Raw genomic sequence first — 15,959 nt, 5'->3', positions numbered from 1 at the left:
TCTTTCTGCGTCCTTTTCCCCCCTTACAAGGGCAAACTCCCTGAATGAAAGTGCAATGCTTACAACCCCACATCTAAACACTCGTACCGCAATAATGAGATGCACATTTCTCTAATTCTAGAAAATTCCACCGCAAGCAGCATGGCAATCTGGAGGAGAGATCAAGGGTGACAAGATAAATTTATCATGAGCCGGAAAGCTGCAGTTCATTTACATATCTCTGATATAAACAAAGCAGATGCCAAACGACATACGAGCCTACTGGTGCTAACACTTAATTCTTAAATTGTAAATGTGAAAACTTACAAGCATGTCACCCCACTGAGGCCTCTCCTGGTGCCCACAAGGTTCCCTCTCCCAGCCCGGCTGAAATTAGGCTTGAAAGAAGCAGTGTGAGCTTGCTTGCGAAGCATGTGTTGTAAGTGTTGTACCCACAACCATAGAGCCAGTTTGCAAATGTGCCCACAGGTCCAAAAAGGTGGGTGACCCGATGGTTTCCTGAATGGACAATTGACTTGCAAAGGTGGGAATTGAAATCAAAAGTGTGTGTGAGAGAGAAACAGCCTGTCCCCCCTCTCCCACAAAAATAAATAAATTGGAGGCAGGGACAGAGAGAACTCTGAGCTCCTGAAATCCCACTGGGGACACAGGATCTTGCTTTAGCTATCCAACATATCGTAACAGCTGTTGTTCTTGTATAAAGAATATATTATATTGGAAAAAATAAGCAAATATTCACACAATGTCAATCCTGATGGGTTTTAGGTATCTTGTAGAGACATATTTATTTATTCATTCATTCATTTGATTAAGATGACCAGAGGAGGTGTCCTGCTGTTCTTACAGTGCTGTGATGCAACTCTGATGTATTGCTGCTGTGGTTTGACATTTCAGATGATTTTATTATGTACCCTACGTCTTTGTGTCGTATATCTTCATGTTGTATCCTCCTCTGGGATTGCTTTTAATGGAGAGAGAGTCATAAATCACCTGAATAAGTACACAACAGCTATGCCTACATAACTGTTACAAAAATTGTTCCATCTTCCGCGCTTCTTCATCCAAAGAAAACAACAAAATCTCATATATGTATACTAAGCAGCATGTCCTCCCACATTTCATGGGCTTGTTCCTAGGTAAGGGCGTCCAGGAGTCCAGCTTAAAACCAATGCTGCCGATTCTGAAAAAGTTGTAGCTTTTTGCGGTTCTTTAAACCCAGGCCAGGCCAGAGAAGATCCTGCTCTGAAGCCCTGGAAAGCCACTGCCAGGCTGTGAAGACCAGGGATGGGGAAGCCGCTTTCTTCCAGATGCTGTTGGCCTCCAACTCTCAGCAGCCCTAGCTAGCAAGCCCAATGGTTAGGAACAGTGTTAGAAAATCAGATATATAATGTAATTGCCAAATGGAACCTTAAGCATGGGCTGCAGTCGCCACAATGGAATGTCTAGGCACTGTATTCCCCCCATGAACTATTTATTTATTTGTTTATTCATTATTATTATTACTATTATTATTATTTCCATTTCTATACCGCTTTATATCTTAAGGAACAAATCTCAAAGCAGTTTAAAACGCATTAAAACATCAAATAAAACAACCCAACTAATTCAAGCATTCAGGAAAATATTTCAGATCCTGACATTTTGCTTTCCCTAGTGGGCAGCATGGCATCCAGAGATCTCCACATAGTCACAATTGGACCTGCACCAGTCACAAATCACACCTGGATAATTTCAAGCACTGGTCGGGAATGACAGGAGTTGTAGACCAACAACATCTGGAGGGCCACAGGTTCCCCAGGCTGGAATAGGGAATAGCGAGTGAGATAGGCCAACAATCCCATCCCAGGAAAGTTCCTTTCACTGAAGGAATCAGAGGGGAGGGCAGACATGGAACCATCTGTATTTATCATATTCATGTCCTACCATTCCTCCAGGGTGGCATACATAAGGTCATCGGATTTTAGCCTCGCAGGAACCTCACGATGGAAGATCTAGCAATTTGCGCAAGACCATCTTGTGATGGCTAAGCAAGGAGTTGAGCCTATACACCCCAGTTCCAAAATCAAACATCCTACCAAAATGCGGTTTCTTGCACACAATCTGCCAAGCAAGAGTCAAACCAAGCATGGTATGAAAAAGGTTCCTAATTAGACGTACTTCTTTTTATTTTTTAAAAAGCAAAATTATTGGAGAGTTTACCTCTTCCTCTTCACCAAAACCTCAATTCAAGTCTCCTTCCCCTGCAAAATATTACCCTACTGTTTGCTATAGATGGAAAACCTTGTGAGTTGTTCTTCTTCTGCAGGGACGTTTCTCATCAGTGTGGACGACTGGAGCCAAAGAATTATCCCCTTCCCTTGCAGTCCTTTTCCAAACGCCCACATACTGCTTTTCAGAAATAGAAAGACATCAGGAATTCCAACCAAGGAGCTCCCACATCATATGTAGTTCTACCCTCAGGTCTCATGCCTGCAGGTGAATTGTCCTTTCTGGGAATCACCCACCGTTTTTCAAAGCAACATTAAAGTCCTGCCATCTGAAATCACTTTAGGCAAAAGAATGCTACACTTGGAATGGATCTCACTGGTAAGACTGTAAGCTCTCAACTACACTCAACCAACCATGAATGATAGACACAGTGAAGCTAATTGAGCATCCTTCAGTAAACATCATGAATCAAATTTAAGAGTGTCCTGTGACAACGTTATTGCAATTTCCCAGTGGCAATGAACACATCAGCTGCAGAAACTCTCACACTCTAAAGACACTGCGGGCAGCCCCAATCCAGCATTTGTTGATCCTTAATCAAGCCAGGGAACTCTTGCTGATTCTGTAACTCTTAGGCATTTCTGAACATCACCTTAATATTCACTCTCCACAGACTGAACAAATAGTTTCCTTAACCATATGGTAGGTCTTGGATCGCGCATTCTTCATTCATTCATTCCTAGGTTCTCTTAAACAACCATGCATGTTTGGGGCTCTCTAAAGAAACAGTTCATCAGATGGCACAACTATTTCTGCAATTTACTTTTCAGGTCGCATGCAGGGAATTCAAGACTGACTTGCCCCACCTCTGCTCCAGGGTATAGAAACAATTTGTTCCCAGAAGAGTTCTTGTATAGGCTTCTTCTGGGCATACTAGTTTTCTCACTATATGGATATTTTCCCCCATCAGGGTGCAATTAAACCATTTTAGATCATGCCTTAAAGGCCTCCGGTCTGAGGTGGTGCAATTCTGGAACAGTATTGCCATGTCATGTTTGTCTTTGAGAACCTGTGAGCTTCCTATAGGCACCAGAACAGAATACTTTTCTAGATGGGCCTCTGGTCTGTTATAGTCATGCTTTTCTTTTGTTCTCAGGACACTTTATGCACAATGAATCATTTTTCTCTTGTTCCTGGGTATAAAGCCATGGTTAACCTCCATTTGTCAAACAGAATATGGTTTCTTAATGTTTTGTACATCCACCCAGTTACATCAACCCACTGAAAGGTTCCTCATCCACAACCTTTCTAACCAACCCCTTTTTCACCATGGATGCAAAATTCCTGGGGTCTGTCCAATGTATAAATATCCCTCATTTTTTTGTTGATATGTTGAAATATTCCTGCTAAATTATTCATGTTTTATTTATTATTTAAATAATTACTGGTCATGATTCGCACCCAGAAAATTTTTGCCTGGCTGGAATACAGTGGTACCTCGGGTTAAGTACTTAATTCATTCTGGAGGTCTGTTCTTAACCTGAAACTGTTCTTAACCTGAGGTACCACTTTAGCTAATGGGGCCTCCTGCTGCTGCCGCGCCGATGGAGCACGATTTCTGTTCTCATCCTGAAGCAAAGTTCTTAACCTGAAGCACTATTTCTGGCTTAGTGGAGTGTGTAACCTGAAGCGTATGTAACCCGAGGTACCACTGTATGTCCTTCAACTCTGATACTGGCTGTGGCTTGCCTGTATGGAGGATAGGGAGTGGGTAGGGTGGGGTGTATTAGCCAGCATTCCATACAGAACTAAAATTGTATCACCCACCACTGCCATACACCCCTTGGAAGCTTGTCTGGAAAACAGTTCCCCACCTCTCATCTGGGAACCCTTGGCTCAGCGGGGATTTGAATATAATTCCAGTCCTAACACAAGTCTCTGAGCCATAATGGGTAGCATCAAGACATTCTCCAGCTCACAGGCTGTAAACTGTTTACTGAGGAAAGTGCTGGGTGTTGTTTTAAATTGTCTTATTTCAGGAAAGCAGGAAAGACCTGGCAGTAGACTAAACAAGGGATATTATATATGATGTTTCTTGACTATCGTAGCTCTCGTCCAGACTGTTCTTTTGTTTTGCCCTAAGTTTCATGAAAGATTTATTGCCAACTTGGTCAGTTTTTTCTCTCCAAGCCATCAGTTACTTCCCAGAATGCTGACAGGGTGAAAGAGATCTGAGAAATCAGACCCTCTCTGGCTATGTCTCCTGTGCAGGAAGCGCTTTCATCCCCAGCTCTACAGCCAGAATAAACTCTGATCTTACTTCAGATGTCAGGGAGTAGACTGTTTTGGATAAAGGAAAATTAATATCAATAAAGGAATATTTGAAATGCTTTACTGAAAAAAAAATTGCAAGAAAAAACAGCCAGACTAATTGTTCGGCTTCTAGTAAACTCAGTGGACACTGATAAACAAACTACAGTGGTACCTCGGGTTAAGTACTTAATTTGTTCCGGAGGTCCGGACTTAACCTGAAACTGTTCTTAACCTGAAGAACCACTTTAGCTAATGGGGCCTCCAGCTGCCAGAGCACGATTTCTGTTCTCATCCTGAAGCAAAGTTCTTAACCCGAGGTAATATTTCTGGGTTAGCGGAGTCTGTAACCTGAAGCGTATGTAACCTGAGGTACCACTGTAACTAACTAACTAACTAACTAACTAAAAGCCAGTCATATAAATTGGAAATCTCGAATCAGAATGCAATGACTACATCAGGCTTCACCAAGCTGGCGTCCGCCACACAGTTTGGACTACAACTCCCATCAGCCCCATTCAGCAAATGAAATTAATACTGTAGTCCAAAACATCTCGAAGACACCAGGCTGGCTAAGGCTGGACTACATGATACATTACATTCAGGTTTATTTACAGGCCCAAAACAACGGACAGCATATTAATACAAAAAATGATACAATTAATCAATCATCAGAACAAGACGGCAAACTCACAGGTTACCTGGCTGTAGCCTATCCACCCAGTGAACTGGCCAAAAAAAGGCGGCAACTCACTCACCAAGTGTTGCCTCACTCAACCCAATCCCTGTCTGCCAGTTCTACCATCAGCCCTAGAGTCCTTAACAATCACACTGTATGTCACAGCAAACCAGCAGACACCCTTCCCAGGGTCTTGACCCCATCCACCCAATCAGGATCCTGGCACAAAGAGGAGAGTCCTCACTCTTGTCCCAACCTGAAGAACATGCAGCTTGCATTTCAACCAAAAATGCAGGCGATGAATACAGTGGTACCTCTGGTTACGTACTTAATTCGTTCTGGAGGTCCGTTCTTAACCTGAAGAACCACTTTAGCTAATGAGGCCTCCTGCTGCCGCCACACCGCCGCCGTGCGATTTCTGTTCTCATCCTGAAGCAAAGTTCTAAACCCAAGGTACTATTTCTGGGTTAGCGGAGTCTGTAACCTGAAGCATATGTAACCTGAAGCATATGTAACCCAAGGTACCACTGTACTCTCCCTGGAATGAAACATTAGTCCTTGCTTTGAGTTTACTCCCGGAAAGCAACAGCGGACCGAGCAAAATTTGAACAATAAACCAGAGAACAACATTTACCCCTACAATTCACGGCATCAAGCTAGAATAAAGCAGTACTCCTGGCCAGTGAAACGAACTGGCTATTACTAATGGTACAGGTCCACAGATAAAACTTTCCAGCAATGAGTGCATAAAACATTAAAGCTTTTTGAATGGAATATTGATTAGAACCGGGAGATGGCAGGCCTATCTAGATGCCTTTCAAGCCTTTGCAAGAAATTCCAAACAAATATCTCATCTCACTTTTTTTAATGGCGCCATAAAACCAGGTCATAAACATCACCTAAAGAATAAATGCTAGGTGAATGGAGTTAGGTGGACATTACTAGGGTATCCAGTTTCCTATCTGGTTTTTCTAAGTTTCTAACAATCATGAGTTTCAATATATTTCTGTACACATAATTCCATTGTGGGGTCCCTCCTCGTATTAATTCTGTTATTTGAGGGGCTGATTCAATTCCCTTCACTTATGGAGTCTGACCTAATAAACCCAGTACAATCCCCCAAGCTGGAGTAACTACAGGTGAAATGAAACTTCTTATGGCTGCATATATGGAAAAAATTATCATCATTATTCATATTACTGAGTTATTTGATTTATATGGTGCCTTTGCTTCAATGAGCTCATGGCAACAAACATGATTTCTCTCTCGCACACATACACACTTTATTCTTACAACCCTGCGAGGTAGGCGAGGCTGAATGTCGGTGACTAAGCTACAGCAAGCTTCATTAAAATGGAAATTAGGGTTGCCAGTCATATACCTAATCTGTATATGATATTGATTGACTGTAGCAATTATATATGACTCAGTGGTATATGTCCATCAGCTCTACACATACAACGTAAGTGTTTCTGTTGAATAATGCCCATTACCCTACTTAGATTTTAGATTTGTAGCATGGGGAGGTAGAGAACATATATCTGCGCAAAAGAAGAACACTACAATATACTGATGCACTAAGACAGAGGAAGACAATGTGGTGCCCTTCAGCTATTGTTAGACTACAATTCCTATCATCCCTGACCATGAGCCATGCTGTCTGGGCTCATGGGAATTGCAGTGGAACATCTGAAGGGCATTACATTGGAATCCCAGCTCATGTAGGCCACTCCTTAGTACAGGAGGCAGCTTTTCATTATTATTGAAACAAACAAAAAAGGAAACATAAACCTATCCAATCTCAGTAAACACAGTATGCAACTAAGGCCCACGTACCAACAGGCACGGCTCATCTTGGTCAGGGGTCTATATTGCTGTTCTCTTGTGACTGGCAAATTCAGCACCTGGGCCAGCGCTTTGGTGCTTCCAAGCAAAAACTGAAATGGTGACAGCACTTAGAAGGCGAAGACCCCACCCTTCCACCTGCCATTATCACTGCAGCAACGATAATGCCCCTACTACCTTCCTCATTTGCTTGACTATCAGACACAATGGCTAAGATGTAACATACCTTCTACACCAGGTGGGGAGACCTGTGATCCACCAGATGCTGTTGGACTTCAACTCCCATCAGCCCTGGCTTCTGGGGGTATTATTAATGAATTGCACAGTAAGGAATTATGGACAAGAAGGTCATCACAGGCACTAGGATCCAGGAGGACTATGTTGCATTTCACTGGGAACATCCGCTGAGCTCATATGTGACATCTTCTGCTCCTATTTTATACCAATGGAGTTTTAAAGCATCATCCGTTCTCAGATTATGAATATTTACAACGCTGCCTAAAAACAGAATGGGCATTTACTTTCAATCTCACATGGAAACAACATCTTGCTGAGTAACTACCAGCTCTCATAGTTCTGGACACTTGTTAGACCTAAAGTAATAAAACTTGCTTAACAACCTTGCATTTGTGCAGGAAAAGCCAAACCAAACCGTCTCTCCAAGTACACATCATTAGGCAATGCAGGTAAGTAAAAAGGCAAAGGACCCCTGGACGGTTAAGTCCAGTCAAAGGCGACTATGGGGTGAGGTACTCATCTCGCTTCAGGCCAAAGGAGCCGGCGTTTGTCCACAGACAGCTTTTCAGGTCATGTGGCCAGCATGACTAAACTGCTTCTGGCATAACTGAACACCGTGACAAGTGCCAGAGCGCATGGAAACTCCGTTTAAGTTTCCGCAGCAGCAGTACCTATTTATTTACTTGAACTGGTATGCTTTTGAACTGCTAGGTTGGCAGAAGATGGGGCAGAGCAACAGGAGCTCACCCCGCTGAGCAGATTCGAACCACTGACCTTCTGATCCACAAGCCCAAGAGGCTCAGTGGTTTAGACCACAGAGCCACACGCATCCCTTTTTTAGGCAATTCACAGGACATGTGAGCTACCTGGCCCATGATTTGGGGTGACAGTCTTAGTTTGAGTCTATTTCATTACAAACCATATTTTAACTGTGAAAATGACAGTACCCATGCCTGCTCTGTAAATAAATGATTTTCAAAATGGGGCAGTTCATTCTATCATGAACACAACCTAAATTAAGAAGTGCGCATACACACGAAAGCTTATACCCAGAACAAACTTAGTTGGTCTCTAAGGTGCTACTGCACAATTTTTGTTATTTTTATATATATCTTGACTGCGTCAGACCAACACTGCTACCTACCTGAATCTACAACCTAAATTAAAATACAATATAAGCAAAATAAAACACGTTTTACCCTTCATATTTTTACTATCACCAATTCTCTCTCATTCATGATTTAAAAATAAAATAAAAAGGATGGACTAAAAATGTTTTCAGCTGACAATATGGGCTTATTTGTATAGTTACTTTTGTAAGAGCAAGTGGAGCAAAAGTGTGACTTTCTTTAAGAGTTCTTAAAAAAATGCAGCAAAACAGAAACTTGGATTAAGACAATACATATTTCATCTGTCACATCATTCATGATGCGATGACATTACAGAGATGCATGACTTTGCAAAACACCATGAAATGCTTTTAGGAACACATAACTTAGTGCACAATATATCTCAACAGGCAGGTGCCAATTAGAAGCTATAGTTTCTGGAAAGCTGCAGCCTGGGCAAAGAAGAAGGAAAACAATATGTAACTGTGTTTTGTAAGGTAACTGAGCTGTGTTTGTGACTGTATTGGTGTTTCAAACTTTAGGGTCTTCAGATAACCTTGAAAAGGAGAGATTTGCTCAGTGGCTTTTGATAATGGTTTGTTTTTCACATCACTGGCATGGACACCTTGTTAAACCCACAAACTATGAGCAGCACCAAGAGCACCAACAGATCAACAGTAAACTATGATCACTAATGTGCAAATTATGTAGAGCTATTTGACCGATCAGCAGAGAAACCATATATCCCTGAACAAGGATAGTCAACATGGCAGACTCCAGATGTTGGCTTCCAACTCTCATGAGCCCCAGCCACCATGGCCAAGGGTAAGGGATGATGGGTAAGGGATGATGTGAATTGTAGTGCAGCAACATCTGGAGACTACTAATGGAGAGAACCCCAAACCATCCAATACAAACTACCATTAATTTCTATACTTTGTAAAATGAACTCAAGATAATACAGTAAGTATTTATTTTCTTCAACACAGCTCTCATACCTGAAAAGCCAAGCCCATTTAAATAAAACAAAGGCTTGCCTCTTTGGTAGTGGGAGCTGCTAGAGTGAAAACTTCAAAGGGAAGCTCTATCCATTCATGCATTGCCCATCGTCCACAGGCAACACTGCAACTTGAGATTAAAGCTTTTGCTTACAGAATTCCCATCAGTGTAATTAAATGAAGCTCAAGCAGTTAAAATCTCATTTAAAAACTTTTTCTTCTTTGTCAAAACCAAATTATTTTCCAACTCCTGTTTCAGTAAGCATGTTGCTTTGCAAAAGCTCTGCAATCATACGATCACACAGAACACTGAAACAAAATAGAGTGAGTTGTTCATGTAAAACAGAGTCTATTGATAAGAGGATTGCAAGTTGCTAGCTACGGTTGTTGCTCAAGGGTTTTTCTACTTTTCCTAACTTTAAAAGTAATTTACATTATATTCTTACTACTTAGGATAAATGGAAAAATCTGAAAGCAATGACTCACACACCCTAAACAGAAGAATGAAACAAATGAATATACAGTGGTACCTCAGGTAAAGTACTTAATTCGTTCTGGAGGTCTGTTCTTAACCTGGAATTGTTCTTAACTTGAAGCACCACTTTAGCTAATGGGGCCTCCTGCTGCTGCCGTGCCGCTGGGGCACGATTTCTGTTCTCACCCTGAAGCAAATTTCTTAACCCGAGGTACTATTTCTGGGTTAGCAGAGTCTGTAACCTGAAGCGTATGTAACCCGAGGTACCACTGAACACAAATCTAGTTTCTTAAAACTCTAGACTCATTTAGAAGACTTTAAAATAAAAAATGACTTGAATCAGTTAATTTTCAATGCAATCCAATGCATGTTTACAAAGACATTGCCTTCCATGGGGCTTACTCCCTTCTAAGTGTGCTTAGGATTGCAACTACCTGGCTACTAGCACAATCTTGTGCATATCTACTCAGCAGTTTCAATGAATGCAATAGGTATTCCCGGGTAAGTTTGTACAGGGTGGCAGCGTAAATAAATTAGTTAAATAAACTAGTTACAAATATGATTCAGAGGACAAATTTCCTGCAGAGACATACACACTTTTTCAAGCTAAGTTATCAAATACATTCCAGATGAGGGGAGGAAATAACCTTCTATTCAAAATATAACCTTAAATGCTCCTGTAATCCTAAAACTATATACTGTACATGGCAGATGAAACTTAAAAACCATTCAAAAAACACACACATTCTGCCAGGAAGTTAGGAAATGCATATCTACACTGGCTATTATTGATCAGACCCACTTGGGGAAGCTTTCAGCAAGCGCCCTGTGGTCTGCTAACAATTGCTTTTAGAGCCATGATACTGCCAAAAACAGAACCCATCTTGCTGAAACCAAGATTTCTACGCTGATGCGTACATTTTCCACAAAGGACAGAAAAGAGGGTCACCTGACTTCCAAAAAGGAAAGACAAATTGCAGGATTTGTTCTTTCATAATAGCCATTCCTTTCCCAAGGCAATTACTTCATTCTGGGTACCTCGGCTGTGCCTAGATTGCAAAATTCCCTCCCCTCCGACTGTCATTTCTATGCATGGCGCATCAGACCTGGACTAGCGTTTTGGAAGGAGCCACCGCCTCCGCCTCCTTCCCTTTTCCCCAAGCGCACGTCTCCTGGGCAACAGAAAACCCCAAAGAGTAGGCTGCCCTCTCCTTTTCTCTCTGACTATCACCGGAAGCCAGAGCTGCTCCCCCCCCCCCACGGCCGCCTGCTGCTGCTGCTCACCTGCTTCCCACCGAAGCTGCCGCCGCCGCCGCCGATGCGGGTGTTGAGCACGTCGTGTTGAGTTTCGTTGCCACCGTCCGTGCTATAGATCAGCCGGAAAGGGACGATATTTTGCCTCTCCATAAAGCGATCCCCGTCCCTTCGCTCCATCTCTGTCAACAAGGCGTCTCCTCGGGGAAAGAGAGAGAGAGAGAGGAGGGTGGGGAGGTGGGAGAAAAAAGAGACACAGTCACGCTCAAGCAGATCGGGATCGCTTTTATTTACAAAAGATGAGCCTCCGGGGCGCGACGTAAAGGGAGGCGGGCAGCGGCGAGGAGCAAGGCGGCACACGCGCTCCGGATTGCAGGGCTGAGGAAGCCAGAAGCCAGCCCACCCAGCTCCATCTTAGCAGGAGACCCTCTTCGCGCCTCGCCTTGCTGGATCTTTCTCTGCTACCTGCTCCTTCCTAAACACAAACACACACACACGCCCCGAGACACGCAAGCGCACGGAATGCAGCGGCGCTCTTGCTTTTGCCTCCCTGGAAAGCATTGGGGATGCTGCTCGGCTGCACCGGCCGAGGCTCCCTCTGCCCCCGCAAGAGATCGCTGCAAAGCGATCCCTGCCGAGCGTCCGTGTGCCGCGACGCAAAGGTGAGGCGAGGACTCCCACCCACTCTCTCTTTATTTTTACCTGCGCGGCTGGAGCCGGCTCCGGAGAGCATCCCGAAGGCACAAAGCGTCAAGGAGAGCAGAGAAGTCGCTGGCTGCATGGCTGGGTCTCGGTCGGGTGGGAAGGAGGGAGGCGCGTCCTTCCTCCTCCTCCTCCCCCCTCCTGCCCGCAATAAGCGCGGGTCACACGGCGGCTGGCATGGAGGGGGAGAGGAAAGGCGCCCCCCGCTCCCGGGGTCTGCTTCTCCTTGCGAGCGAGCGAGGCGCGCGTCCTCCTCCTCGCCAATGCCGCCTCCGCCGCCTCAGTGCTGCATTGTGCTGGACGGGCTTCCGTTCGCTCGGCGAGCTTCTACTGCATTGGGCGGCTTGCTGTAGCTCAGAGGCTTCCCAGCTCCGCCCCTCGCTCCCCACACATGCAGCAGCCCGGAGAGGCGGAGAGGGAGCGAGAGGCTTTTTTGCCTTCGCGTCGGCGCGAAAGCCCCCTTTCGCTTCGGAGGAGCGAAGCCGAGGGAAGAGAAGCCGGGATTCCCGGGAAATGTAGTTCGTTGAGCCTAAAGTTCCTCAGAGAGGGAACCTGTGTGAAAAGCTCGAACTGCGCCTGTCCCGCGCGAGGGCAAAAAAATAAGCCGCTCGTGGTGGTTGCCTTTCTTTGCACAACAGGTTACAAGACGCAACCTGAGGTGGAGGAAAGGGACAATCATCTGTGAAAAAAGGAAGGTTTGGGTTTTTTAACCTCAGGAAAAAAGGAGACGGAGAGGCCTACTACTCCCATCCCTCCTAGCCAGCTTGGCCAATAGTCAGGGGATGGTGGGAGCTCCAGTACCACAACTTCCGGGGGTCCATAGGTGCCCCACTCCGGTTTTATAGGGCTGCATCTGAAGGAGAGCTTCTGAGCAGGAGTGGGGTGTGACCTTTCAGCCAAGAACCGCTTTCCTTCCTTGGCAATCTTCCAGGAGCCACATGCCAGTGGTGCACAGAGCCAGACGCAAAAGTGGGCAGAGCGGATAATGTTAAGTTTTACCTTTGTAACAGTAGGCTTGTTTCTACTCGTCCGCAGTACACCCCTTTCTTATGCCCTGCATTCATGCAAGCAAGAGTCACAATTGGAGGTTCAGTCTGTGTGGCAAAAACATGAAAAGCAAGGTGGGAAACAGTGCCTGTGAGGAATGCGGCCTGAGATTCCTCTCCTCTGCTTTATAGCATAATAATACATTTGCTAGCCTTTGAGGGGAGACTTTGCCATTTATACAGAAGCCCAGGATCACTGCCATTCTCAGAAGTGACAGGGGAAGGTAGTCCTCACAGCTGGGATACCACCAGTAGTGATGAATGAAGGAGAAACTTGACTCACTTTGCATTTAAAGGTGAACTTAGAAAAATTTGCATATTCCGAAGCAATATGCAAATGTGAATTTGCACCTCTCTGAATTTGTCAATGCAGTTCTCCAGCCAAATAACGTCTGCCAAAATTCATTATATGATGGTAAAGTGTACATAAAAATGCATATTGTCAATAACAAATATGCATTATGGCTTTGCAAAAAAAGGTGTCTATTGGGAAAAATTGCATCAAAAATGCCATTGGGGATGATGGGAGTTATAGTTTAGCAACATCTGGCAGGCCCAAGGGTCCCCACTCCTGCTCTGCAGCTGTTGAAATTGCAGGAGCCTTCTTTAGGTCAAATATTGACAGCATCATGGTGTCTACTAATGCAACCAGAAATGTGTATGATATGCTGGAATACGTTCCATCCTTTCTCTCTTTATTCTTGTTCTTTCCATATATGCAAAGGGGCACATGCAAAGGGGTTACAGTGCATTTTGTAGAGAGCTTTCACTACAATATCCTACCAATAATGCATATAAATATATTCTCACTAGAAAGCTCTGTACCAACGCACTAATTTGACACTCCTACTTAGTAGCATTATTACAAAGAGCTGACAATAGCCTTTTGAAATCAGTTCTCAGGAACCTCAGGCTTTGAAATAATGTTACAAGAAATCCAATCTTTTTAAATAAAGCATTTTGGGAGAATCACTTAGCAAGCATTGAGCATGCAGTTCTTTAGCTATTGACCTGATTATCAGTAAACACAGTTTGCATTTTTGCAAGCAAACATTCCTTTCTGCCCCTGGGAATCTTCTGCAGTCCAAAGGAGGTTACGGGAAAAAATGAAGAACATATAGCTGTTTAAACATATAGCTGTTAAAAATTTCCACACTTACTTAGGTGCCACAGCAAATTCCTTCTTTCCTCAGCTAAGTATGCATTGGAATCCTATTTGGTAGCATTCTGTCCCATCTGTCTTTGCCTGATATACTTTGGAGGGCATTCTGAGCACCAATATAGTGTTGTGTTTTGTACTGGTCTAGGATTGGTAAAACACAGTTTCCAATACCCACTCAGCCATAAAGCTCACTTCAGCCCTATCTACTTTGCAAGGCTGTTGTACAATGGCATGGGTGAAGCAGAGAACAAACACCAGCTCTTAAAAGGTGGGATATAAATAAAACAAACCTCTATAGTTTAGAGGAAGATAAAATCAAAGCCATTCCTCCCTGTCAATGCAACATCTTAACTACTGCTTGTATTTGTTTCCTGACCTACACTTCTGTTATTCTATTCTCCAATGGAGTAAGTCACTGGTTGGTTTAAATTCAATTATCTAGGGCTTTCCCTATTATTTTCTGAGACACACAGTATTGTAAAGAAATTTTTGACCCAAAAATTGTTTAAATGTCAAGATTCTTCAACAATATTAGACAGAGAGCTTTCTGAACATCCATTTCAAAGAAACTTTCAGAGGCTAGGAATGGAATATTCTACTGCTACCCTCTGCTGTTTGGCTTCTTCCAGTGTCAGCCACTTTTAAAGATAGGATCCTTTTAACTGAATGAGCCGCTGTAGTTTTGTAAGGTTACTTTGCATTCCTGTTACATCCATCTTCTCCTCTTCCCTGCATGGCAACTAAAAACAACTATTCCATTAAAGTGGAGTCTGCTTTGGAACAACTAAGTTCATTTAAGGTATGGCAGCATACATGCCCCAAAATTTTCCATATAAGGGAGGGTAAAAATATCAGATATCATCAGATTTTATCCATTGGTTCATGAAGTCAATTAACATAGCCATCTACTGAGCAAAAGAATGTATGGACAACTGTCTTATCTGAAAAGCTAACGAAAAGAGTGCATGCTTTGAACTATGCAAGTGTAGATAATTTTGAAATATGGTACCCTTTCACTCAGTAGGGCTTATTTCTGAGGGCTGCAGGTTGCCCAGGTAGGCAACCTAAAGCCCTCAGCCCAAGAGGGGGTTGGCAGAAAGAGAAGAGAGGATGCAGCACAAAGAAATAGAAATGGAAGAGGGTGGTACCATCCCCTGTGATTTATTTAAAGCAGTTATACCCCACTCTTCAGCTGGAAAAGCTCCCATAGTGGCTTTTAAGTCAGTAAAAATAACAGAACCCCTACCTTCAGGCTTACAATCTGAGACATGATGCAGAAGGAATGGGAAGGGCAATACAACTCTGACACCAATACAGTGGTACCTTGGTTTAAGAACAGGTTAGTTTATGAACAACTTGGATTAAGAACGCTGCAAACCCAGAAGTAGGTGCTTTGGTTTGTGAACTTTGCCTTGGAATAAGAACATGTTTTGCTTCCTGTTGAGTGTGTTCCATTTGTAAATTGAGTCCCCTGCTGCTATGGGAAAGCACGCCTTGGTTTAAGAACGGACTTCTGGAACAGATTACGTTCATAAACCAAGGTACCACTGTATATTAAATTTGCAAGCCTCTTGGAATGACCAGCTTGGACACAAATGAGCTGCTCAGCTTTTAGGTTTTTTTTAAAAAGGTCTTGGTGGACCTTGAGAAACATCCATGACAACTCATCCTTCCTGTAAGTAAATAACTGTAATGCAGCAACAACTTATTGACCTTACAGAATAGGGTCTCCTAGAATCTTCTTGTTACTTGCCACAGCATGTAGGCTCACTGGAAACCAGCTTACTGCTCTTACTCACATGACCGCAGAAAAGGGGGGCTTCTGTGAGGGTGAACAGGGGTCCAGCCCAGCTGGTGAAAACAGCAGCTAGTGGAGATGTCAGCTCCTTGCTATCTGCTGCCCCTTTGGTTCCGATTTGACCTTGCCCTACCCA

At 43.6% G+C, this 15,959-nt stretch overlaps 1 protein-coding gene across 4 annotated transcripts in view; it reads right to left on the bottom strand.

Moving 5' to 3' along the window:
- ADAM22 (ADAM metallopeptidase domain 22) overlaps positions 1–12,198 on the bottom strand; it is a 126,730-nt gene extending 114,532 nt beyond the window's left edge. For 2 of the 4 annotated variants that reach the window (XM_083467398.1, XM_083467400.1), the window contains exons 1-2: positions 11,818–12,197; positions 11,146–11,315 (exon numbers count right to left, since the gene is read on the bottom strand). In XM_083467398.1, the coding sequence (XP_083323524.1) occupies positions 11,146–11,315; positions 11,818–11,896 (249 nt within the window). In that variant the 5' untranslated portion in view covers positions 11,897–12,197. Of the gene's footprint in view, positions 1–11,145; positions 11,316–11,817 lie in introns of all 4 variants that reach the window. The other 2 variants (XM_083467399.1, XM_083467401.1) reach the window with 2 other exon arrangements.
- Between the last annotated feature and the right edge of the window lie 3,761 nt (positions 12,199–15,959).

The sequence above is a fragment of the Podarcis liolepis genome, assembly GCF_965112155.1.
Source record: "Podarcis liolepis genome assembly, chromosome: 12".
Taxonomy (NCBI): Eukaryota; Metazoa; Chordata; class Lepidosauria; order Squamata; family Lacertidae; genus Podarcis; species Podarcis liolepis.
This window is presented reverse-complemented; position numbering and strand designations above follow the sequence as displayed.